This window comes from Chiloscyllium plagiosum, unplaced genomic scaffold (assembly GCF_037043375.1).
Source record: "Chiloscyllium plagiosum isolate Xiang-an unplaced genomic scaffold, Cpla_swu_hap1 HiC_scaffold_27, whole genome shotgun sequence".
NCBI classification, from domain to species: Eukaryota; Metazoa; Chordata; class Chondrichthyes; order Orectolobiformes; family Hemiscylliidae; genus Chiloscyllium; species Chiloscyllium plagiosum.
The window spans coordinates 58286579-58312952 of NW_028270165.1; the positions used below are offsets into that span (position 1 = coordinate 58286579).

Genomic DNA, 26374 nt, shown 5'->3' on the forward strand with positions numbered 1-26374 from the left:
TTGTGTTTTCCAAACATTAATTTTATTTCCATTGTTTAAAATCAAATATTTAAGGTGAACAGTTTGTTTTTCGTCACTTGGACACACTGTGAATATCATAAACCCTCTCATGAGATATCATAGGAACAATTCATAAACTAGATTTGTCACTGAGTCATTCAAGGAGATATAGAAAGGAGAAAAAATCCCAACATGTGCAGGATGCTAACGAAAAGTTAGCAACCTGAAATGGTAACAGGAGCAAGTGAACAGCCCCAATCAGGAAACTCATATTAGATTAGATTACTTACAGTGTGGAAACAGGCCCTTCGGCCCAACAAGTCCACACCGCCCCGCTGAAGCGCAACCACCCATACCCCTACATTTACCCCTTACCTAACACTACGGGCAATTTAGTATGGCCAATTCACCTGACCTGCACATCTTTGGACTGTGGGAGGAAACCGGAGCACCTGGAGGAAACACATGCAGACACGGGGAGAACGTGCAAACTCCACACAGTCAGTCGCCTGAGGCGGGAATTGAACCCGGATCTCTGGCGCTGTGATGCAGCAGTGCTAACTGCTGTGCCACCGTGCCGCCCACTACAGTACCTTGTACTATTCTTCACTGAACACTGCAATTGCTTTCCTTTTCAGTTTAATGATCCATAATTGAATCTGACTCCAACACACTCTCTGGCAGACAGTTCCAGAGGTCAAAGTAATTTCAATCATTAACGAAGTTAGTTTTGGATCCATCCCAAAGACAATTCCGATGGACTTTTGCTTCCAAACATTTACAGCAAGTTCTTGGTATGGACACATTTCCAACTTAGTAGGTTTATTCCAGTTTTATAACATATTGGGGTGGCACACTGCTTAGCATTGCTACCTCACAGCATAAGGGACCCAGGTTCAATTCCAGCCTCAGGTAACTGTCTGTGTGGAGTTTGCACGTTTTCCCTGTCTGCACAGGTTTCCTTCCACTGTCTAAAGAGGGGCTTCGGTACATCTGTGTGGACCTCCTCCAATTAACTGAGGGCAATGGGGCACTGTGAGGATCAACAGATCAGACAGTCAGTCAGCAACTTCTCTCCGGGAGACCTGTCTCAAGAAAGGCAGCGGTTTCTTATCTCATCCATTCTCCTACCCTCCACACCGACAGTCGCCCCAAGGGTGGAATTGATCCTTGGTTCCTGGTGCCATGAGGCAGTGCTAATCACTGAGTCACAATGCCACCCCTGAGCCGTGAGGTTGCAGTCCAATGGAAAACAAATACAGTGCACCAACTCTCCCACTGCACCCACTGTCAGGAGAATCAGTCCTGGGGGGGGACTCATGGCAATGTCAGCGTTGGAATCTGATTGTTGTGAGCGCTGGTGCCCCCGCTGGTGCTTCCGCAAATTGCGGGAAAATGTAAACCTCTTCCCGCACTCAGGGCAGCTGAAGGGCCTCTCCCCGGTGTGGACTCGCTGGTGCTTCAGCAGGGCAGAGGAATCACTGAAGGCCTTCCTGCACTCGGGGCAGCTGAATGGCCTCTCCCCCGTGTGGACCCCCCGGTGGGTCAGCAGCGTGGAGGAGCGGGTAAAGCCCTTCCCGCACTCGGGGCAGGAGAACGGCTTCTCTCCAGTGTGGACGCGCCGGTGCCGAAGCAGGGCAGAGGAATTGCTGAAGGCCTTCCCGCACTCGGGACAACTGAATGGCCTCTCCCCTGTGTGGACCCGCCGGTGGGCCACGAGGTTAGAGGAAACAGCAAAACCCTTCCCGCACTCGGGGCAGGAGAACGGTCTCTCGCAGGTGTGGATCCGCTGGTGGGTCAGCAGGTTGGAGGGCTGGGTAATGCACTTTCCGCACTGGAGGCAGGAGAAGGGCCTCTCCCCAGTGTGGACCCGCTGGTGCCTCAGCAGGTGGGAAGACCTGCTGCAGGCCATCCTGCACTCTGGGCAGCTAAAGGGCTTCTCACCCGTGTGGACCCGCAGATGGGTCAGCAGAGCAGAAGAGCGGGTGAAGCCCTTCCTGCACTCAGGGCAGGAGAACGGCTTCTCTCCAATGTGGACGCGCCGGTGCCGAAGCAGGGCAGAGGAATTGCTGAAGGCCTTCCCGCACTCGGGACAACTGAATGGCCTCTCCCCTGTGTGGACCCGCCGGTGGGCCACGAGGTTAGAGGAAACAGCAAAACCCTTCCCGCACTCGGGGCAGGAGAACGGTCTCTCGCAGGTGTGGATCTGCTGGTGGGTCAGCAGGTTGGAGGGCTGGGTAATGCACTTTCCGCACTGGAGGCAGGAGAAGGGCCTCTCCCCAGTGTGGACCCGCTGGTGCCTCAGCAGGTGGGAAGACCTGCTGCAGGCCATCCTGCACTCTGGGCAGCTAAAGGGCTTCTCACCCGTGTGGACCCGCAGATGGGTCAGCAGAGCAGAAGAGCGGGTGAAGCCCTTCCTGCACTCAGGGCACGAGTACGGTCTTTTCCCCGTGTGGACCCACTGGTGCCTCAGCAGGGTAGAGGAATCACTGAAGGCCTTCCTGCACTCAGGGCAGCTGAATGGCCTCTCCCCTCTGTGGACCCGCTGGTGCTTCAGCAGGTCCGACGATTTGCTGAAGGCCTTCCCACACTCAGAGCAGGGGAAGGGCCTCTCCCCAGCGTGGACGCGCTGGTGGGCCAGCAGGTGGGAGGAGTAGGTGAAGCCCTTCCCACACTCAGGGCAGGAGAATGGCTTCTCCCCAGTGTGGACTCGGCGGTGGTCCAGCAGGTGGGAGGAGCAAGTAAAGCCTTTCCCACACTCGGGGCAGGAGAATGGCCTTTCCCCGGTGTGACTTCGCCGATGAATCTCCAGGACAGATGGGGCATTGAAGCCTCTCCCGCAGTCGCAACACTTCCATGGTTTCTCCACGGTGTGGGATTCCTCTGGTTTCACCATGGCCGCAGCTACAGCCCCTGCCCACAGTAAATTTCTCTTTCCTGGCTGTATAACTGTTTCAGGCTTTACACACAGTGCGCTGTAACAGTAGAGACTCTCATCCAGTCCCACTAATGCTGAAAATGGTCTGAAACAGAAACCAAAATGTTTTGCTCCTTCTCACAGAATCATAGTTCAAAATCGTTGAGGTCCCGATGGATTGAGTGACTGTCAGACATTGATGTGAAAGTGGGGACTGTAGACGCTGGAGAGGAGTTGAAAAGTGCGGTGCTGCAACAGCACAGCAGGTCAGGCAGCATCCAAACAGCAGGAGAATCGACGATTCAGGCATAGGCCCTTCATCTGTTGATTTTTAAACTTCAGTCTTCACATCTTCAAATACTCTGGAAAAAGAGATTCCAAAAGTCATCACGGTCAGTCCAAGGTAGAAATTCAGAACAAGCTACTCCACTTTCTGCAGAACATTTTTTTCTTTTGCTGTTCCACAAAATTGAAAGCATCCCACACTCTCTCTCTTCCTCTATTCTCACTCCCTCAAATTAATTCTCCTGAAGGTGCTGATTCAGGATCTTACAGGGACAGAAAAAGCAAAAACGTCAGGACTGACACCTTCGAATTTTGGATAACACCACATGAAAGTTAATATCTTTCAGGATGTTGGGATATTGCTGAGAGTGAGCGAGTCTGATTTTGGGAAGCAAAACAAGTGTAAATTCAGGTTGAACCTGCAATACAGCTTCTTGATAAAAAAAAAAGACATGAATTGGTTATCGTCCCTGTGGTGGGTGGGGGTGGTGTTGGTGGTATGTGGTGGGTGGAATGTGACATTAAGGCATTGACACAGACAACCCGAGAGAAACTAAATATACAGACATGGCAAATGTTAGTGGCAAGTCAGAGTCAGATCTACAGCACAGAAACAGCCCCTTCGGGCCAACCAGATATCCTAGCCTAATCTAGTCCCATTTACCAGCACTTGGCCCATATCCCTCTAAACCTTTCCTATTCATATACCTATCCAGATGCCTTTTAAATGTCATAGCTGTATCAACATCCACCACTTCCTCTGGAGCTCATTCCTTACACACACCACCCTCTGCATGAAAAGGTTACTCCTTCGGACCCTTTTAAATCTTGCCCTCCTCCACCCTAAACCTTTTACCCTCTAGTTCTGGACTCTCTCACCCAGGGAAATGTCCTTGTCTATTTACCCTATCCATGCCTCTCATGATTTTATTAATGACCCTCAGTCACCCCTCAGCCTCTGATGCACGAGGAAAAACAGCCCAGCCCATTCAGCTCAAACCCTGGCAACATCCTTTTAAATGCGTTCTGAACCCTTTCAAGTTTCACAACATCATTCTGATAGGAGCGAGACCAGAATTGCACACAATATTCCAAAAGTGGAATATTGTACAGCCACAACACAACTTCCCAACTCTTATCCTCAGTCAGAGGATTGGGAAAGTTTTCAAAACCCACAAAAGACAGCCAGGAAAGAATGCAGGGACAAACCAAATTTGAGGGTCAGCTTGGAAGCATCAATGAGAAATCGGCGGACTGGGTTTATTGGGTATCCGTTCCTCTTGAGTACGTATACATAGTTCCTCTGGGCTGCAATGTGTGGTGGCTCGTTGAAATAATCTCCTGATGCAGCTTCATTTGTGGGTGTTGGGATGATTGCTTCTGTAGTTAGGTATTTGGTCCGTGTGTATTGTTTCTTGTGGACGCTAGTGTGAAGTTCCCCATTGACTGTTCGCTCTACTGTGACATCTAGGAAATGGCACTTTGTTGTTGTTCTCCTCTTTAAACCAGGAGCCCCCCTCAGGCCCATAGTCTCACTACCTGGAACACCAATATACAGACTAGTCAAAGACCTCCACTAAAGACTAAAACACCAAGTCGAAGATTCATGCCACTCCATTCACTCCACCCAAGAATTCCTGAACACCAAAGACACCAAGATAGAAGAGGATGAAATAATGCTGTCCTTTGACATAACAGCCCCGTTCACATCCATTAACATCAACGTGGCCAAAGAAACACTGACTACACTACAAGAACCACCAAAGACACAAACACCAAACAGCACCAACTTCATCAGCAAAGATAACATTGTCAAGCTTGTGGACCCGTATCTTATCACCTACGTCACATTCAATAACAAGCCCTACAAACAAATCAACAGAACACCCATGAGACTACCAATATCAAGGTTCCTAGCAGAAGCAATAATGCAGAGACTCGAACAAACAGCCCTCCCAATGCTCCAACCCAAATTTTGGGTCCGCCACAGTGATGACACCTTTGTCATCAGAAAATGAAACAAATTAGAGGAAACCTACAACACCATCAACAATATCCTTACTGGCACAAAATTCACAAAAGAGGAGAACAACAACAAAGTGCCAGTGGTTAGCACTGCTGCCTCACAGCACCAGAGACCCGGGTTCAATTCCCGCCTCAGGCAACTGACTGTGTGGAGTTTGCACATTCTCCCCGTGTCTCCCCGTTTCCTCCCACAGTCACAAAAATGTGCAGGTCAGGTGAATTGGCCATGCTAAATTGCCCGTAGGGTTAGGTAAGGGGTAAATGTAGGGGTATGGGTGGGTTGCGCTTCGGCGGGTCGGTGTGGACTTGTTGCGCCGAAGGGCCTGTTTCCAAACTGTAATGTAATCTAATCTAATATAAAAACACTATTTCAACGTGCCATTACACACTGCACCACCCAGGAACTACGAAGAGCAGAAAATAAATTCTTATACAGCATATTCAAGAAGAACGGTACCCAATAAACCCTGTCCGCTGATTTCTCAACAACAAACTCAAACAAGCAGACACACGCGCAGAAACCCTAGCCACATTACCTTACATCAAAGACATCTGTGAAATGATGTCCAGACAATTCAAACCTCTCCACATCATGGTAGCCCACAAATCTACCAACACACTTAAGCAGCAGCTAATGAACCTGAAAAAACAAATGTTATTTACAAATTACCATGCAAGGAAGTATAGACATGGACTCTACCCCCATAGTTTTCGGTGGCAAGAAATGCTGGGATGAGATAAGGAAGATTTTTTTCAGTCAGAAAGAGGTGACTCTCTGGAACTCATTGCCACTTAAACGAGGCAAGTAACTGAGTGCTTTTAAAACAGATAAAGATAGTAAGGAAATTACTATCATTAGTAAGGAAATCAAGGGTTACAGGGGGGATGCAGGAGAATGGGGTTGAGAAACATTGGCCATGATCGAATGGTGGAGCAGACTCAACAAGTCGAATGGATTGATTCTGCTTCTGTATCTTATGGATCTGTAACCACAAAGATCTGACTTAATTTTCACTACTTTTACTGTGTTCCTGTCGTATTTATGGCAAGCATGTGGCAATACGTTGTAGATTTCTCAAGCTAGATCTTCTAATTTCATATCAAATATTGATAATTGGAGCTAATATTAGAGAGAATAAAGGTGCTTATTTCTTGGATAAATAAACCTGTCATGCATTTTAAGCTTAAACCTTGCATACTTGCGAAATTAGAGTTGCCATTTTGCCCGCTGTCATCAAATCTCCAATAATACTTCCCTTTTACTTGATAACCCATTTTGGGAAATAATAAACATAACTGAGGTTTCGTGTTTTATGCAAGCGCTTTAAGCTTTTGATATAATGATTTTAAGCCATCTACACAGAGTGTGATTGAATTTCTAAACTTAAGTAACAGCCTTAAAGTATTGTTATTTGTGTCACTCACATAACTGTAATTAATGTAAATATTGAATTAAACTTATTGAAAAGAACATACTTGCTGAATTAGAGTCAGCATTGTTTTCAATCCTTTGTCCATTATTCCCTTTCACCTCATTACCTATTTTAGAGAAAGAAAAAGATTGCATATGTTTGAACATTTACTTTTTTTGGCAATATTTTAAAATGAAGAAAGCTGTTCAGTCAACTTCAATCTTCATCCGGTCACTTTTTAGAAAAGGTTTTGAGCACAGTTATAAAATAATACTTGATAGAGGTTTATAAGATAATCAGAGGAATAGATAGAGTAGACAGTCAGAAACTTTTTCCCCGGGTACAACAGAGTGTTACAAGGGGACATAAATTTAAGGTGAAGGGTGGAAGGTATAGGGGAGATGTCAGGGGTGGGTTCTTTACCCAGAGAGTGGTGGGGGCATGGAATGCGCTGCCCGTGGGAGTGGTAGAGTCGGAATCATTGGCGACCTTTAAGCGGCATTTGGATAGGTACATGGATGGGTACTTAATCTAGGTTAGAAGTTCGGCACAACATCGTGGGCCGAAGGGCCTGTTCTGTGCTGTATTGTTCTATGTTCTAATAATGCAAGGTTACCTAATTTGCACCATTGCTTGAGACAGATTTAATAGTACAAGAAGTTATGATCTCCATTCAGTAATGTCTTGATTTGAACATAGTTTAAGTTAAGCTAAGGGTGTTGCAGGAATTGAAGTCATTGTGAAAATGTTACCAGGGAAAACATTGGATAAAAAAAATTCTGGTTTGAGTTTGTTCTTTGGGTATAAACAGATACTGAATCCAAGTGTCCTCCCAATCTTCTTAAAATATCCCACAAAATAAACACAATGCAACCTAAATAAATCAGGCCCAAAAGAAATTCAGAACCCACACTAATATATGGCAAGGAGGAAAGTTTTAGACTACAGGGCAATAAAGATGGGTTGGTCAGATGGGCAGAACAATGACAGATGGAGTTCAATCCTGAAAAGATTGAGATGATGCCTGTTGATCCTCCTGAAATGTAAGGGAGTACATGATGAATCACAAGAACTTAGAATGTACTGAAGATCAGAGAAAGGTATATGTGTTCATAGATTCTTGAAGGCAACAGGACATGTGGATGAAATGGTTAAGGCAGCATATGAAATACTTGCCCTTAATAGTTAAGGCATTGAACATGAGAGCCAGGAGATCATAATGGAACTGTACAAGACATTCGTTGGGCCACAGCTGGAGTAGTGGATCTGGTCGTCACATTATTAGAAGGATGTGATGGCACTAGAAAGGGTGCAGAAGGGAATACTAACCCAGGGTGGTGCATGTTGGTGGGTTTCAGCTATGAGAGTGATTAGATCGGCTGAGGGTATTTTCCTTAGAGCAGAGAAGGATGGGTGAGGACCTGTTTGTACAGATAAGACACTTAGGGTCTAGATTGGAAGAAACTTTTCCCCTTGGTGGACGGCTTCAGCAATTAGGGGACATAGATTTAAGGAAAGAGATAGGACATTTTAATGGAATTTAAGGAAAAATATCACCTAGAATGTGCTGGAGATGGAGGAATTTACTTATGGGAAGAATTGGTTTGTTTGAAGGGATGGATATAATGAAATAAAACTAGTTCAGAAGATCATTATAATGTGCTAAGAAAAAGAACTGGAGGTAGAATAGTGGAAACAATCTAAAGAAGTTTCATTGTCCCATCTGAGAAAAACAATTCTGCTAAACTTCTCAAACGAACCCAAACATGTGTCAGAACTTGTTTGTTTAAAATCAATTGAATCTATTCCAAGTATTTAGGAAAATGAGAATCATCTTTAATCCTGGCCCTATTGGCTGCAACCAAAAGTGATAGGAAGCTTTTTCAGTTTCATTGAAATGGAGCTGTCAGAGATATTGGCTCATTAGAAGAACAGAAGAGGGTTGTTTGAGCTTATTGAGCAGTTTGTAGACTCAAACAAGGATCCAGAAAACAATTTTCTGTGGCGCAGAAGCAAGGACAATTAACAAGGATTGATGTTGGTACTGTGTGTCCAAGTGTCTCAGCCTTCAAAGTTCTAGATAAGTTAAACTTCTGAAAAATTGAAGGTGTCAAAGGAAGATCAGTAGGGAATCAAGGGTTTTGGGGAAAAGGCAGGAAAATGGAATTGAGGGTTATCAGATCAGACATGGTCTCACTGAATGGTGGAGCAGAATGGCCAATACTGCTATTTCTTGCGGTAAATCGATCTGGGAGTTGATAAAAGCTTTTGTATGATTTTTCTTTGTAGTCAGCAACATTTTGTACTTGGAAGAAGTTGGCTTTTGTGTTGGATCTCAAATAACGCTTAAGGCTCCACTGAGCAACCGAGGTTACATATCATCAAGTTAAATCAAAATAAGCAGCAAAATATATGGTAAAAGTGTAGGTGTGACTGCTGAAGGCCAAATAAGACAGTTTCAGTTGTAAAAATGTCTTTACTTCATAATATTTCGTTTTACATGCAGTCAGCGACAACTCAAGCCAATCAAGGTGTCGCAGAGTAAAGTTAGGTCTCACCAAAACAGCTGACATGTCCGTACAACACTGTTGTAGCGCTCTTTAACCACAGGGTATATACTAGTGATTCATTTATTTTTCACTTTCCCCAACGCCCCAAATTAGGTTGAGGTTTGTTACAGCATCCTGATGGGAAGCCCGATGTAACGTGCTCAGATACTGCTGCAGTAGTGTGATGTGTTAAATTCCCAATGATTTTCAAAAAAAAAGAGTGAAAGGCAGTGGTTGCATGTGTTGACACCACAGGTATTATTTATATTGGCTTTGAGATAGGGAACAACCATCACCTCCCAAATTGTGTTTTGTTTGCACAGCAACTTTGAGTATGAAAAGCATTCTATTTTTAGACGGCCTAAATGCATACATCGTTTCTTATCAGCATACCTTAAAATCAACATTAAAAAGCACAAACAATTCATTTTCACTGTAAATTACATATTTTAAAATCAAATATTGCAAGACATACAAACACATCAAGAAGTCAAAATTTGTGAAGAAAGCACATCTTTTTTGACAGTTCAGTCAGGGAAAATCTTTGTTCTTGTGGTGGTCACTGGAGACTTACTCGATCAAATATTAACTACCAGTGTATCTCACAGAGATGCTGTATAAATCAAGATCTTATTGATCACTGTTGACAAAATTAAACCTATTGACCTGACTCTTTACAAAATAAGAACAGATTTTAGTGCATAACATTTTCCCATAATACAGACATTTTCAGTAGTGCAGTTATGTGAAAAGAAACCTGCGTTGTTAATTTAGTTTGTTGCTCCAATTCATAAATGTTGTTTTCATTTATTTTGAAAAATCAACCCTTCCACTCTTTCTAAAGGTACATGACACTTTATTTTTTTTTCTTTGCCAATTTTCTTTCACAACAAAAGCATTAACTTTTTTGGCATTGGGTGGGGGAGCTCTGCCAGCTGCCAATTTCTTCCTGAAATTGTTTCACTTGACATGAGTCTTGCCAATAAATGACAGCAACAGCAGCAGCTAATACTGATGATAACATTTCAACAAAAGTATACCAAGGTGCTTCACATTATGTATCACCCAAGCTGGAGAAATGTGAGGATCTCCTTCTCGGCCTTTCCCCTCAGCTGAGGTGTGGTGACCCTCAAGATAAACCACCACCAGCCATCTCTAATGAGAGAGAACAGTCTAATCCTCTGGGAAAACTGTGATGAATGTGTTTAAAGTTGAAAGACTGTTGAAATATAAGTGGTTAGCACTGCTGCCTCACAGCACCAGGGACCCGGGTTCAATCCCATCCTGGGGTGACTGTCTGAGTGGAGTGTGCACAATCTCCCAGTGTCTGTGGTTTCCTCCAGATGCTCCGGTTTCCTCCCACAATCCAAAGATATGCAGGCTAAGTGAATTGGACATGCTAAAATTGCCCATAGTGGTACATAAGTCAGGGGTAATTGTACAGGAATGGGCTTGGCTGGCATACTCTCTACAGGGTCGGTATGGAGCTGTTGGGCCGAAGGGCATATTCCCACACATAGGGATTCTATGACTGTAACAAACACGACATCTGACAAACAGGAATAAAACTAGCCACCAGGATATATGAACATCAACTAGCCACAAAAACACATGATTCACTATCACTAGTATCTTTACATACAGACAAAGGAGGACACCATGTTGACTGGGACCATACATCCATCCTATGACAAGCTACCATCCAATAAACCAACCAGAAACACACACAAGACTTCCTTGGAACATGTCATTCCAACTGGAAATCTATTGATTTGGACCCCATCTACCATGCTCTGAGAAAAAAGAACGGAAATTATATCACCCATCCTAAAACCAAAAGACATAAATAGAAAGCAGGACATAATACCAGCGCTTCACTCGACTCACTGATGTTGTTACCCAGTATGGTGATGAAACATCTGAAAATGACCTTCCAGCTCAGCGAGCAAACTTACATCCAGAATGATAAAATTCTGGTTGACACAAAGGCTGCCACAAAGTTGGAATTCTCTCCCAGAAATGACAGTTGATGGTGCCCTCACCAAGATGGATGCTCGCGCTCCCCGCCCCAAGACAACATGCATCTTACCCTCACGAATATGGCGACCGGTTGCCCCCAGAGGTCCTTCCCCAAACAAAGTAAACACTGGGCCTGTAGAGCTTTTGTTCACGGCCTCAGGCCTCCCCTAGGAGTTTATAAACTCCCCAGTCTCCCTCCTCCCGCGGTTTCCAATCCTCTCCTGTCTCACTGTCTCCTCTCGGTAAAAACAATGACTGCAGATGCTGGAAACCAGAGTCTAGATTAGAATGGTGCTGGAAAAGCACAGCAGTTCAGGCTGCATCCGAGGAGCAGTAAAATCAACATTTCGGGCAAAAGCCCTTCATCAGGATTACAGGCAGAGATCCTGAAGGGTGGAGAGATAAATGAGAGTAGGGTGGGGGTGGGGAGAAAGTAACAGAGTACAATAGGTGAGTGGGGGTGGGAAGAAGGTGATAGGTATGGGGGGAGGGGGTGGTGGAGTGGATAGGTGGAAAAGAAGATAGGCAGGTAGGACAAGTCATGGGGACAGTGCTGAGCTGGAAGTTTGGAAGTGGGGTGAGGTGGAGGAAGGGGAAATGAGGAAATTGTTGAAGTCCACATTGATGCCCTGGGGTTGAAGTGTTCCAAGGCGGAAGATGAGGTGTTCTTCCTCCAGGCATCTGGTGGTGAAGGAGCAGTGGTAAAGGAGGCCCAGGACCTCCATGTCCTCGGCAGATTGGGAGGGGGAGTTGAAATGTTGGGCCACGGGGCGGTGTGGTTGATTGGTGTGGGTGTCCCAGAGGTGTTCCCTAAAGCGCTCTGCTCGGAGGGGTCCAGTCTCCACATCTGGAGCAACGGATACAATGATATTGGTGAATGTGCAGGTAAAACTTTGACGGATGCGGAAGGCTCTTTTAGGGCCTTGGATGGAGGTGAGGGAGGAGGTATGGGCGCAGGTTTTGCAATTCCTGCAGTGGCAGGGGAAAGTGCCAGGATGGGAGGGTGGATCGTAGGGGGGCATGGACCTGACCAGGTAGTCAGAGGGAACGGTCTTTGAGGAAGGTGGAAAGGGATGGGGAGGGAAATATATCCCTGGTGGTGGGGTTTGTTTGGAGGTGGCAGAAATGTCGGAGGATGATTTGGTTTATGCGAAGGTTGGTAGGGTGGAAGGTGAGCACCAGGGGCGTTTTATCCTTGTTACGGTTGGAGGGGTGGGGTCTAAGGGCGGAGATGCGGGATGTGGACAAGATGCGTTGGAGGGCACTTTAACCATGTGGGATTGGAAATTGCAGTATCTTAAGGAGGAGGCCATCTGGTGTGTTCTGTGGTGGAACTGGTCCTCCTGGGAGCAGATACGGCGGAGGCAAAGGAATAGGAAATACGGGATGGCATTTTTGTAGGAGGTCGGGTGGGAAGAGGTGTAATCCAGGTAGCTGTGGGAGTCGGTGGGTTTATAAAACGCCGGTGTCGAGTCGGTCGTTATTAATGGAGATGGAGAGGTCCAGGAAGGGGAGGGAGGTGTCAGATGGTGCAGGTAAATTTAAGGTCAGGGTGGAATGTGTCAGTGAAGTTTGCTCAACCTCCTCGCGGGAGCACAAGATGGCGCCAATGCAGTCATGAATGTAGTGGAGAAAGAGGTGGGGAATGGTGCCGGTTTAATTACGGAAGATGGACTGTTCTACGTAGCCAACAAAGAGACAGGCATTGCTGGGGCCCATACGGGTGCCCATGGCTGTCCCTTTGGTCTGGAGGAAGTGGGAGGATTCGAAGGAGAAATTGTTAAGTGTGAGGACCAGTTCAGCCAGATGAATGAGAGTGTCGTGGAAGGGTACTGTTGGGGACGTCGGGAGAGGCAGAAACGGAGGGATTGGAGGCCCTGGTCATGGCGGATGGAGGTGTAGAGGGATTGGGTATCCATGGTGAAGATGAGGCGTTGGGGGCTGGGGAAACGGAAGTCTTGGAGGAGGTGGAGGGCGTGGGTGGTGTCTCGAACGTATGTGGGGAGTTCCTGGACTCGGGGGGAATAGGACAGTGTCGAGGGAGGTACTCACTGTCTCCTCTCCCCGGGCGCTCAGGCCTGGCGACCTCTCCGGGATGTTTCCGAAACCTGTTTCTGTTCTGAAGGAGGATCACTGGACCCGTAACGTTCCCTCGGATTCTCTTGACACATGCAGCCAGGGCTGTTCAGCTTTCCCAGCGGGTCCTGTTCTTGTTCCTTCAGCCACCGGCGCCATTCCTCTCCCACACTCAGTAACACTGCCTTTGTCTCGCGACATGACCTACACTGCACATGCGCCAACTCACAAGGGGCTAGGTGGCCACACCGTGACGTCACCCCGCGTGTCGTGGGCGCGGTTCGACGAGGCATCCAGCCAATCGGAGACAATGGGGGCGGGGCGAATGTGTTCCCTGCTCCCCTCGCCAGCCACCTGAAAGGTGGGTTTGTCTTTAAGTTTTAACGTTGTTTTAAACATTTTCAGTCTTTTCCGAAATGTTATTCCAGACCTCGAAGGCTGAAACATTGGAAAACTTGCAAACATAAAACGAAGGGATACTAAAAAAAAATGAATAAAGATAAATTACGAAAGAAACCTAGCGAAAAATATCAAAAAGAATAGCAAAAGCTTCTGTTGGCATGCTAAAGGGAACAGAGTCGCTATGGTCCCTTGGAAAATGAAACCACTGAGTTAATAGGAGGAACACTGAAATGTCAGAGATGCTAAGTCAATACTTTTCCTCAGTTTTTCAAGCTGGAGGACAATAGTACCATTCCTATTGGAATGGGCAAGTCAGAGGTGATAGAAAGGATAGAACTTAAACAATCCACGTTGAGAGGGAAAAGGTACACAGCAAACTATTAGGATTGAGGGCAGACAAGTCCCCTGGGCCTGACGGCCTACATGCCAGGGTACTAGATAGACTTTAGTAAGGCGTTTGACAAGATTCCCCAAGGGAGACAGGTTCGCAAGGTTAGATATCATGGAATACAGGGAGAACTAGCCATTTGCATACAGAACCAGCTCACAGGTAGGAAGATAGAGGCCTATGATCAGTAGTATACCACAAGGATGGGTGCTGGGTCCACTACTTTTCATCATTTATATAAATGCTGTGGATGTCAATATACGAGTTATAGTTACTAAGTTTGCAGATGACACCAAAATTAGAGGTGTAGTGGACAGTGAAGATGCTTAGCTCAGAGGATAACAGGGTGGAGTTTAATTTAGATACATATGCGGCACTGCATTTTGGAAAAGCATATCAGAGGAGGACTTATACACTTAATGGTAAGATCCAAGGGAGTGTTGCTGAACAAAGAGACCTTGAAGTGCAGATTCATAGCTCCTTGAAAGTGGAGTCAAAGGCAGATAGGATAACGAAGGTGGCGTTTGGAATGCTTTCCTTTATTGGTCAGAGTATCAAGTTTTGAAGTTGGGAGGTGATGTTGCAGCTGTACAGGGCATTGGTTAGACCACTTTTGGAATATTGTGTGCAGTTCTGGTCTCCTTCCTGTCAGAAGTTTGTTGTGAAACTTGAAAGGGTTCAGAAAAGATTTAGAAGGACGTTGAGCTATTGGGAGAAACTGAATAGATTGGTGCTGTTTTTCCTAGAGCGTCGGAGGCTGAGAGGCGACCTTATAGAGGTTTATAAAATCATGAGGGACATTGATAGGATAAACAGATAAGGTCTTTTCCCTAAGTTGGGAGGAGTCTAGAACTTGATGGCATATATTTAGGGTGAGGGGGCAAATAAATAAAAGGGACTTAAGGGACAACCTTTTCACGCAAAGGGTGATGTGGGTATGGAAATTAGCTGCTTGAGGAAGTCATGAAAGCTGGTATAATTACAACATTTGAATGGAATCTGGATGGAAGGGTTTAGAGGGATATGGGCCGAGTGCTAGCAAATGGGACTAGACTGTTTAGGCTAACTTGTCAACATGGATGAGTTGGAGTGTCAAAGTAGGGATTTGAGACGGCCCAGGGAATCCCTCGTAGACCTGCAGCCTCTCACGATTCGTCCCGGAGTTCGTACTCTTTGAGAGTCTGGAATAAAAAAAATCCTCTTACAGGCAGTTTAGTTTAATTTTAGTTAACCCCTTTATTTAGCAATAGCTTCACTGATACCGATAAGCTAAACGAGCTAGGTTCTAGTAACCGAGAAGAGTAGGGGACCAACTCTTCAAGTGCCCTGGCAGGTTACTTTGATATACTGCTACAAAGTGGTTTCCTTTACACAAAGGTTTACAAAAACATTGCATGTTCTAAATTCGTAAGGAAGAAAAGTTAATTGACAGGTCCCTGTATGCTTGACTAATCACTCCTACAGGCCCTAAGCCTGTAGGGTGAGAAAAACATATCCAGCCGAGTTAGGTGCCTGCTAGCGAGATTAACTCCTATCATAAAGAGGTACCAGTCTGAGCTAATTGGAGAGTTCCTAACCTTGCACAGGTCACAAGTCAGATACAACTATTTTCCAAAACGGCTTCTTAGCAGGAGGGCAAACTTTTGACCATAAAATGGCTTCCTGACACATTGTGCCTGAATCTCTTCAATGTTAGGCTGAGAATAATTTCTAAGCTAGGAGTAAACTCCTGCTTTTTAGGCACTGAATCATACTGTACCTGAGGCTGAGATGTTACCAAATGGTTGCATTTAAACTGATTCATTAGTCTTCGAATTAAACATATTCTCTTTTCAGGGTTGTGATTCAAATAAGTCATAAGATCTGATTAGTTGGAATTGACAGTGGGGTAGTCTGAAAGGTCTGTAGAGTGGTCTGCAAGAACTGCAAGTAAGTTAAAGCTTCGTCAATGTTATCTTTTACAGAGTTCATATTTAATAACCGGTAATGGCTACTCAATACCATCATAAACTCAAAAATACAATTATGTTCAATCCAAAGCAGGTTTTTTTTAATGGCTTCGGGAGCCCCAGTGCTACAATGGTTTCTCTCTCTTGTCCTTTTGAACTCTCAAGTCAGGGACTTTTAACAGCAAAGATGTTTTCCCTCTGTTTGCCTAGCTTGCAAAGGGTAATAGGAATCTATTATAATTCACAGGACCTGACTGTCAATTACAAGGCTTTTGACAGTACCAAGTTTCGTTTCGGGGTCAGAATCAAACGCTGTCATTAATTTCACAAGGGAACAGCCATGAATGTTATCACTCTGTGTCCTATTTACACAGATTCACTGTTAAGGCAAATGTACTTAATTGCATCAGGGTATCCTGTTATCACTTGGTTATCTTCTGCATACCTTGAGTTCTCCCCTTTTACCAAGCCTCCCTGCCTGTCTATTTTCTAGTGTGCAGCAACTGTGCTCTATAATTCAATGTTATATTTTAGTTTAAATGTTTAAAAACAAGTTTTATGCTATAGACTTTCTTATTCCCTTCTTTTGTTATTTCATGACAACTACTTGACTTATAACAATAATTAGTCCATTCAGTCAATTTGTATTTTCAAATAAGTCAAGTGCCTCCTCTGCCAGGTCATCGTCCAGAGGAGCAGAGTCTGAAAGATACTGGATTTCAGCATGGAAGTTCAGGCATGGAGGTAGAGGGGTAGACAAGGGTCAAATAAGCAGACTCTTCTTTGGCTTACGTGAAAAATAATGTACAGTCCATTTCACGCATAAGGATGAGACCAAGTACAATCCATCCACACAGCGATCATAGCCAGCAAGTAAACTTCCATCCATATGAATCAGACGACAGTTGGGCAGGTATCTTCCCTGCATCTTGACCAGTTTTGTTGATCACATCTGTGTTGTCCGAAAGATCAGGACATGGTTTAGTAACAAGTTCATGTATGAGAACACAATCATGGGGAGGATCAGGCAGTTCAAGCGGTTCTTCCTGCAGGAATGTAGGGGATTAATGTTAGAGCAGCATTGAAAGGAGAGAAACGGATTCAGAAGTAATGAAATCTCACAGCGACTGAGACGAACCTTAACGAGGTGTTGAGTATGTTTAGAAATCAGCAAGGATACTGCAGAATGTGAGGTACAGACTTCTACATTTTGATGTAAAGTTATATTAGAGGCAGCCACTACCATAGTATGGATGGCAGAGAGAATCTGGGTGCAGGAAGGCATACCTTGAGCAATGGGGTCAAGCTTAGTAGAAAAATAGGCAATAGGGCGCCAAGAGGAGCCATGTTGCTGGGTGAGAACAGCTGAAGCACAGGTATCAAGGATGCCAACATAAAGATGAAAGTGGCAGTCATACAAACGTTGGCCTAGCGTGGGTGCTGAAGAGAGGGTAGTTTTAAGCTCCATAAAGACTTGTAGTTGTTATGGGGTGAGTTCATACCGTTAAAGCTCATTAGACGAGGACAGGGGAGATAATGTTTGGGTCAGAAAGGCACAATTAGGAATCCATTGTCGGCAATAATTGATGAGGTCGAGAAACTACCGTATGTTTAGGAGTGGTTAGAGGGGCAATACAAAGAATAGGATCAATACGTTCAGGTGTCAAGCACCGATCGAATTCAGAAATGAGAGTACCTAGGAACTTAACTTCTTTCTGATTAGTCTTAACTTTGCTTGGGGGTACAATATAGCCACATTGATGTGGATGGTTGAGAAAGGTAGTGGAGTCAGTGTGATTGGACACTTTGTCAGGGCTAGCGAGGAGGTCATCGATGTATTGAACTAGGGTAGCATCGCCAGGAAATTCAAATAATTCAAGCTGGGCGTGAAGAGTCTCTGAAAAGAGTGTTGGCGACTGAATAAACCCTTGAGGTAGGCAAGTCCACATATATTGGTGACCCTTAAAAGGAGGCAAAAATGTATTGGGCTATCTGGATGCAAAGGAAGACAAAAGAATGCATGTTGGAGGTCAACGATAGTGAAGAGCTTGGCATCAACTGGAACTTGGCTGAGGATAGTAGCAGGATTAGCAACTGGAGGATTATGAGCCTCAATGATTTTATTTCCTTCACGAAGGTCGTGAACGACATTCAGGACATCCCGGTGTAGGGATCGGAAAGATAGGTGTATTGACAGAAGAATGGCATGGGACTAGAAGGCCTTGCGGTAGAAATGAAGCAATGACAGGTTGAATGACAGCTTCACCTTCTGGTTTCAGGGGGTATTGAGGTATAGACAGGAAGACAGAATTAGGTTTGATCAGAACAATGATGGGTGGGACCTTAGCAAGGCCCACTTGTGTTTTAGAGTCCACCCAGACTCCAGGGTATACTGCGTCCTGCGGGTGAGGGTGGGCATGATGATGATGAAGACTGCCATGAATCGACTAAGGCTGTGCATAAAATAGGATTGATCCTTGAGTGAGCAGCTGAATTTCACGGCAAGTTTGGTGTCAAAACCTACTTCTTAGGCTTTGTGTTCTGGGTTCAAGAGAGTGGTGACACAGGGGAAAATGAGAGGGCCAGTTTTCCAGCTATGAAGAGGAACTGACATGAAAAGAACGCCACCAGCTAGTGATCTGATCTCACCAATCACCCAAGCGTGCCGAGTAGTGCCCAGTAAGGGATTATAGTGTGTGTTCAAACCTGAGATCATTCCCGGATGAGTCATAAGCTAAAGTAATGTGGGGGTGAGGGACGTTATGTAAAATAGGATCGAAAGCATAAGGATCCAAATCAAATGACCACCATCGAGGAGGCTTTGGTTTTGATGCATTGAACAAAATGAGGTGGATCCTGAATCAGGATACCATCATCATGACATTCAATAGTAAGATTTAGAGGACAGAGGAGATCTCTAGCAAGTAGAGGGATACATAATCCATTAGTAACAACAAAGCAAAAAGGGAGCGTGGCACAATTTTTCCACACCACTGTCAGATGGACAGCGTATGCATGTTTATTAGAGGAACCATCAAAACATTGCAGGATTTCATCATCGTCCGAGTTTTGAAAATCAAAAGCATTAGCAAGATGGACGGGAAGTGATGAAACAGTGGCTCCTGTGTCAAACATAAATTCAATATCGTGGCCATTATGGTTAAGAATTAGCATAGGTCCATCCTCTGGGCTAGCGGTAAGTATGGGAAAATTCAAAGCAGGAAGCTGCCCTATATCCGGGAAGTAGTTTTGAAAAGGGTTTTGTGCAGTAAAAGGGGCAACCTGCTGAGGTCACTGGGGAGGGAGACCAGGAGATTGTCTGTTGTTTTTACTGCGGTGATGAACCAGGGACTGCTATGGAAAGGGCAGTTCTTGGACTAATGTCCTAGTTCACTGCAATTGAAACAAAGGTGTAGTTGTTGAGGGACTCTTGGGGGTAGGGGAGGCAGGGAAGAGTAATGAGGGGATGTATAGGGGCATCATGGACTGTTGGGGAAGGATACATAGGAGGACCGCAAGGTCCATTGGGATGTTGTGAATACACAGTACCATTTCTACTGAAGTGCCATACTGGACGATAGTATGAGGGTTTCATTTGCTAGCTTGACTGACCTTGCAGACGGAAAGGTCTTCTTTGAATCCTGCGTTTAAGGTTAGCCACTGTAGTTTGGGCAAGTTCGGTCTTGACCGTGCCGATGGTAGCCTTACTCTTGGGATCCTTTAGTTCTCAGAAATAACAAACCTCTCGGCTGAATTGTGCAACCTCAGCATCTTGCCAGTGGATATTGTGTGTTTTAATAGCTTTCTGTACCTGATCAGGTAAGAGAGTCATACATAGGGCATTAAATTGGGATGATCATCCTTGTGGTAGTTAGTGTCACCAGAAGAAGCGCCATAGCATTCCTTAAAATGGGTAAGGAACTCCTCAGCCTCTTCGCCCGAGCTGGGTTTACATGTTAAGACTTTACCCACATCAACTACATGATGCACTGCTTGATGGAGACAGGTAATAATCCAATCTGATAGTTTCCACCGGGTGCCGGACTACAAGCTGGGTATGATTATTACCTTGTAAAATTTCTCAGAACTCGCCCATTATTCAGGCAAAAAGCTGCATTCTGAGGTGAATTAGGTCTTGGGAGGCAGCATTATAAATGGTCTTAGTCCTATTAATGTAATTAACAGATCCCTCAGGATTCCTTCCATAATCTGCAGCCTTATTGATAATGCTCGAGTGTCATGAGGTTTCCATGGTTGGTAAAGATCCATAAATTGGGCTTGTCCTGGATTCAGAGCCTGTGGGTTAGGAACCTCTTCTATTCGGGAAATTTCTTTTTGGCCCTCCCACATCAGGGTGAGTGCAAGGTCTGATATTAAGGTCCCGAGACTTTGATTGCAAATCATCGGTGTCTTCGGGACTTATTAGTTTAGGGGCAGTGGAAATCAAAAGGAGTCTGTTCAGTGTTCCTTCCAGGTTTTAATTTTAATTGACTCCTAGTACAGTAGGCACCGGGTTTGTGGTAAGCCGAATTCTTATTCGGCAGAACAGCTGGGGGGAGGTCATGAGCCTTGGCACGTTCGTCATCAGAGTAAGGGGGGAGGGTTCAGCCAGGGAACCGGAGGTGGTCAGCTGACAGAATTAGAGGCATAAAATATTTCCTCCTCCGAATCAGTATCCCACCCACCATCTACAAACGGATCAGGATTCTTTCGTAATGGGTCTTTGGAAGAGGGGAGGGTGGGGTATAAGGAACAGTCCTTGTCAGCTTCGTCCTGCGCAGCTGCAATTGCAGTCTGTTGTTTATTCACCAGTTTCCTTTTTCTTTGGTGCCCTTGACGTTTCAACGTAGATTCTGAATCTTCGCGTTTTTGTAATTTTCTCCCTTGCCTATTCCAATTCTACTTCTAAATCATGTGCTTCACATTTATGTTTTAGTTCTGTCCAATTTAGTTCACATCCTTCCTCAGTTAATGGACTAACTCCCCTTTTAATACAGTTTTGTCTCCATGATGATTGCATGGATTTTTCCCATTTTTTCCCTGAGCTACCCTTTTCCACTCTGATTAGACTTCTTTCTGCTTACTTCCCTTTCTTTTTTCCCAAATCCCTTGTTCAATTTTAGTGAATAGAGTTAAATCATGTGCGCCTTCTAGAGACCAATCCTTATTCTGTTGAGCAGCTGCAGCTGATATTCTCCTTAATTGTTTCTCATAATTAATAATACAGACTTGTTATTTCTGTTAGGGGACATTTGTCTTCCATCTTATCTAGGGGCACACTCATAGTTATCCGACCTACTTTAAATCTTCATAAAACTACTGATCAACAAGGGCTCCAACCCCACAAAATACAAAAGCAAACATTCATTCATCAACAAGCAAATGTGCATCCAAACCAAATCTCACAGGATTAAACTTTCTGCAAGCTGCAGGGAATCAGTGCTGAGTCTCTGTCTGTCTCACACGCGCGCTCTCTCGTACATACACATGAACATTTTAAGAGAAATTAGGCACTCACATTCCAGATGTCTCATAAATCCTGGATGTGGCACATAGAATTCTTGCATACTTGGTTAAGCAACTATCACTGGCCAGCATTTTTCTTATATACATGACAAAAGCAGCAGCCACCCTCTATATTACATAAACGAAGAACACCCAACAGAACAAAACTATAACTAACAAACAAGACAAAACAGCAAAGCAAGACAAGCCAAGTTGAACAGATACAACAGAGAAGATAATCTCGACTTAAAACTTTCACTAATCAACAACCCGACAATGAACAACAAGACTAATGATTTCTGCAAAACATTCTCAACATTGTAAAATCCTGACAGTTTCTGTTTTTAGTCCTATTTAAATGATCTCATTTAGGGTTCCGTCAGGGTACCGAGAGAGTGAAATGGGGGAAACACCACGCAGATGTAGACAGAGAGTAATCAAGGTACAATTTTACCTTATGGGCCCATTGGTCTGGAGTCCAACCCTTCGATGGAACTCCTCTTTTCCAGTTTCACTCAAATGTAGCCCTTGTTGGAACCCTGCTCGCAGTGCCAAATTGAGACAGCCCAGGGAGTTCCTTGTGGACTCAGACCTGTCAGCCTATCTGGGTTCATCCCGGAGATCGTACTCTTTGGAAGTCTGGAATAAAAATAAAACTCTTACAGACAGTTTAGTTTAATTTTAAATTATCCCCTTCATTAATACCATCACCGTTACAACATAACACTGATACCTATAAGACAAGCTAACTGGATTCTATTAACCCAGAAGAGTAGCAATCACTCTTCTTCCAAGAGCCCTGGCGGGCTACTCTGTATACTATCTTTATACACAAGTTTTTTAGCAAAGGCGGTGCTGTGACAAACACGCTTTCTTTATATGAATTTTTTTTTACAAAAGCACTGCATGTTCTGAACTAGACAGATAACAGTGAAAGGCAATAATTCGGGAGAGAAGTAATTGATACAGAGTTTCATTTCGAGGTCAGAATCAAACACTTATTCATTTCACAAAGGAACAGCCGTGAATGTGATCACCCAATATCCTGTTTATACAAATTCACTGATGTTAAGACAAATGTTCTTAAATGCCTTATCCTCCCTGCCTGTCTATTTTCTAGTGTGGAGCAAATGTGTTCTATAATTCAACATTACATTTTAGTCTAAATGCTTAAGGACAAGTTTTCCTTACAAACATTCTCACGACCCCTTTCAAAGTTTCATAAGTTCTTTCCTATATCAGGGGGAGCAAAACTTAACGTAGTTTCCAAAAATGCCCTAACCAATGTACAGCCACAATATGACCTCACAACTCCTTTATTCAATGCTCTGACCAATAAAGGAAATCATACCAAACGCCTTCTTCACTAGTCTATTGACCTGCAACTCAAAGATCTCTTTGTTTAGCAACACTCCCCTTAACTGTCAGTCCTGCCTGGATTGCTCAACCAAAATGCAATACCTCATTTCTCTGAATTAAACTCTATCTGACACTCCTCAGCCTGTTGCCCACCCCAAAAATTCTAACTTATAGGCCCCCTCTGTTTTCACTTTGTGAACCGAATCCCTGCTGTACCTCACTCTGAAGGGTCAAAATATTGACCAGCCGGGACAGAGTGGACGTTGGGAAGATGCTTCCATTGGTAGGAGAGACAAGGAGCAGAGGGCACAGCCTTAGATAAAGGGAAGATGTTTTAGAAAGAGAGAAGGAGAAACGTCTTCAGCCAGACAGTGATGAACCTATGGAATTCATTGCCGTAGACAGCTGTGGAGGCCAGGTCACTGAGGATATTTACAACATGAGATAGATAGGTTCTTGAGTATCAAGGGGATCGAGGGTTACAGTGAGAAAGTGAAAGAATGGGATTGAGAAACTTATCAGCCACAATTATGTGGTATGAACAGACCTGATGGGCTGAACGGCCTAATTTCTGCACCTATGTCTGATGGTCTTTTGCTGTCCTGGGCACAGAGTGTCAGAATTGGGAGCAGGAGTAGACCATTTGGTCTTTCGAGCCTGCACCAGCATTGAACACATCATAACTGGGAATTAATCTACCTACATCTTGGTAGATAGACTGTGACTTTTCTCACTGGAGCACAGGAGGTTGAGAGGTAACCTTGCAGAGGTTGTATAAAATCATGAGGGGGATAGAGGAGATGAATCGCAGGTGTCATTGCCCTTGGGTGGGGGTTTTAAGATTAGGCAGCAAATTTTGAAGGTGAGAGGAGAAAGATTTTAAAAAGACTTGAGGGGCAGAATTTTTTTTAAAAAAGAGAGTGGTTTGTGTGTGGAATGAATGTCCAGACATTTTCTCACTTTCCCCCCCATACACATCCACTTCTTTGTTGTTCAAAAATCACATGAACTCAGCCTTGAATATATTCAATGACCCCTTAACTGCAGGAAGAAATCCCCACTTCTGAACTCAATTCCTCTTGCTAATGTACCACTTGCACTACTCATTGCTCGCTGCACCTGACAACTGGCATTGTCTGGTGAGGAAGGACGCTGAGGCCTGAAAATGTGTTGCTGGAAAAGCGCAGCAGGTCAGGCAGCATCCAAGGAGTAGGAGAATCGACGTTTCGGGCATGAGCCCTTCTTCAGGAAACTCATGCCCGAAACATCGATTCTCCTGCTCCTTGGATGCTGCCTGACCTGCTGCGCTTTTCCAGCAACACATTTTCAGCTCTGATCTCCAGCATCTGCAGTCCTCACTTTCTCCTAAAGGATGCCGAGGCCCCTTTGTACATCCACACGTCATTCCTGATAAAGGGTTCATGCCCAAAATGTCAATTCTCCTGCTCCTGGAATGCTGTTTGATCTGCTGTGCTTTTCCAGCACCACACGTTTCGACTCTGATCTCCAGCAACTGCTGTCCTCACTTTCTCCATATCCCAAAACAGTATATCAACATTTAAACAATGCACCTCCTTTCTGCTTTTTTTTAACACAGCAAAAGCTCTAACTTCACATTGGCCACGTGTTTGCCAATTGTGGTCTTCTCTACACTGGGGAAACTGAGCATAAACTTGGGGACCAGTCCGCAGAGGCTGACCAGACCTCCCAGTAGCCACCCATTTTAATTCCCCTTCCCACTCCATTTCTGATATGACCATCTTTGGCCTCCTCCATTGCCACAACGAACCAAACCGCAAATTGGAGGAACAACACATCTTCCACCTGGGCAGCCGACAGCCTGGTGGACTCAACATGGAGTTCACCAATTTCAAATAACCTCCCTCGCCACCCCTTGAATTCCTTCCTAGCCCCTCCCTGCCACCACCAACCAGATTCCTTCCTACCAGTGACCAACCAGGTTGTACCCTCTACCTGTCCCCGCCTATCCCCAATTCACCACCGTGCCCCCAGCACATCCTCGTTCTGCAGCTCTCCCTACACCCATCCCCAGTCCTCAACAAGGGTGACACCCAAAACATCGACTTGACCTCCTGATGCTGCCTGGCTTGCTACGTTCTTCCAGCCTCCTGCATGTCTATTTTGCCAATTAAGTCACAGACCTGGCCCAACTTTTCCCAAGTCTGTTCCCTCCCTGGATTCACTCCCTTTCCTTTCAGTTGCAGCAAGTCAACAATTGAACATCACAATGGAAAATAAATGGACAAGGGGATGAGAAATGTGTGTGTCGTACTCTTGGTCAATCAAAAGACGGTCTCACACCTTTTCTGCCGACAGTGAGGAACATGTGCAATGTTTTGGTGACACCGGTGAACATGGCCGTGCTTGTTAACACAGGAACGCACACAATATGCTCAGTGGCGCTGCTGGTATTATTGACAGATTTTAAGTGTCCAAATGCCAATAGGAGAAAAAAAGGGTAGAGCCACAATTGTTTTCCCCATACGGCACAACATTTTATTGCTTTTCCATCTTGTCTGGCTGCTCAACGTTTTTGACTTTTCCCCAGTGTAGGGGTGAAGTTCAGAACTAGAGGACATAGGTTTAGGGTGAGCGCGGAAATATATAAAAGGTATACCTAAGGGGCAACTTTTCCATGCAGAGGGTGGGGTGGTGTGTGTATGGAATGAGCTGCCAGAGGAAGTGGTGGTGGCTGGTACAATTACAGCACTTAAGAGGCATCTGGATGGGTATATAAATGGGAAGGGTTGAGAGGGATATGAGCCAAGTGCTGGCAAATGGGACGAGATTAATTTAGGATATCTGGTCGGCATGGACGGGTTGGACCAAAGTTGTCTGTTTCCGTGCTGTACAACTCTGACGACTCTAAATAATACAAAGTATAATTTGACAAATAACAAACTATATCCATGTTAACAAGGCTTAGCACACCACGTGCTTTACTAACAATTCTCCACAGGTCCTATCCCTTCAATGACTGAGGAACATATGCTGGTGCATAATCTCCTCCACTAGTATTTACACACTAGTCTAAGGAATTGCACAAGTAACAGAGAGGGTAAAAAGCAAAAGGATTAAACACACAGTGAGGGTAAAAAGCACAAGCCCCAGTAAAAGCAGATGGAAAGTGAGTGTAAAATGTCACTATGACAGGACAGGCCCCACATTCCTTCCCCTCCGTCCCCCCCAACCTGCCTCACCTTTCACCTCCCGGGCCCAGTACCTTCCAGGTGGCCCCATAGTTGACACAGGGGCCGCCCCACGACCAGTAGAACTCCACCACCCAGGCGGCCGACGAGTTCCCAAGCAGGCCCTTAACCCCATCCGCCTCCAGAATGCTCACCGGCTCCTGGCTGCTGTACAGCCGGCCGGTGTGGCCGTGACACAGCAGCTGCGCCAGGAAGGCGGCGGTGCCCAGTGACGGGTGTCTGCCCCGGGCCGCACGGCGCCATTTTCCTAACGGCCGC

The 26374-nt window shown here is 45.1% G+C and overlaps 1 protein-coding gene across 11 annotated transcripts; it reads right to left on the reverse strand.

Annotated features, from left to right (window-relative positions):
- LOC148144263 (uncharacterized) lies at positions 1 to 26374 on the reverse strand. 11 transcript variants are annotated; one of them, XM_087974648.1, is made up of 6 exons: positions 26108 to 26374; positions 21982 to 22166; positions 13260 to 15254; positions 6704 to 6766; positions 5764 to 5867; positions 1 to 3279 (listed from the first exon to the last, which is right to left on the reverse strand). In XM_087974648.1, exon 6 carries the CDS (start codon positions 2894 to 2896, stop codon positions 1091 to 1093), a length of 1806 nt encoding a protein of 601 aa, XP_087830774.1. In that variant the 5' UTR covers positions 2897 to 3279; positions 5764 to 5867; positions 6704 to 6766; positions 13260 to 15254; positions 21982 to 22166; positions 26108 to 26374; the 3' UTR covers positions 1 to 1090. The 11 variants fall into 11 exon arrangements, with proteins under 11 accessions (XP_087830774.1, XP_087830778.1, XP_087830780.1 ...); XM_087974652.1 differs by lacking the exon at positions 5764 to 5867 and adding an exon at positions 11278 to 11471; XM_087974654.1 differs by lacking the exon at positions 13260 to 15254.

Bases quoted from the DNA above. Each gene is read 5' to 3' on its own strand.
- LOC148144263 (XM_087974656.1), bottom strand. From the start codon at position 2,896: ATGGTGAAACCAGAGGAATCCCACACCGTGGAGAAACCATGGAAGTGT.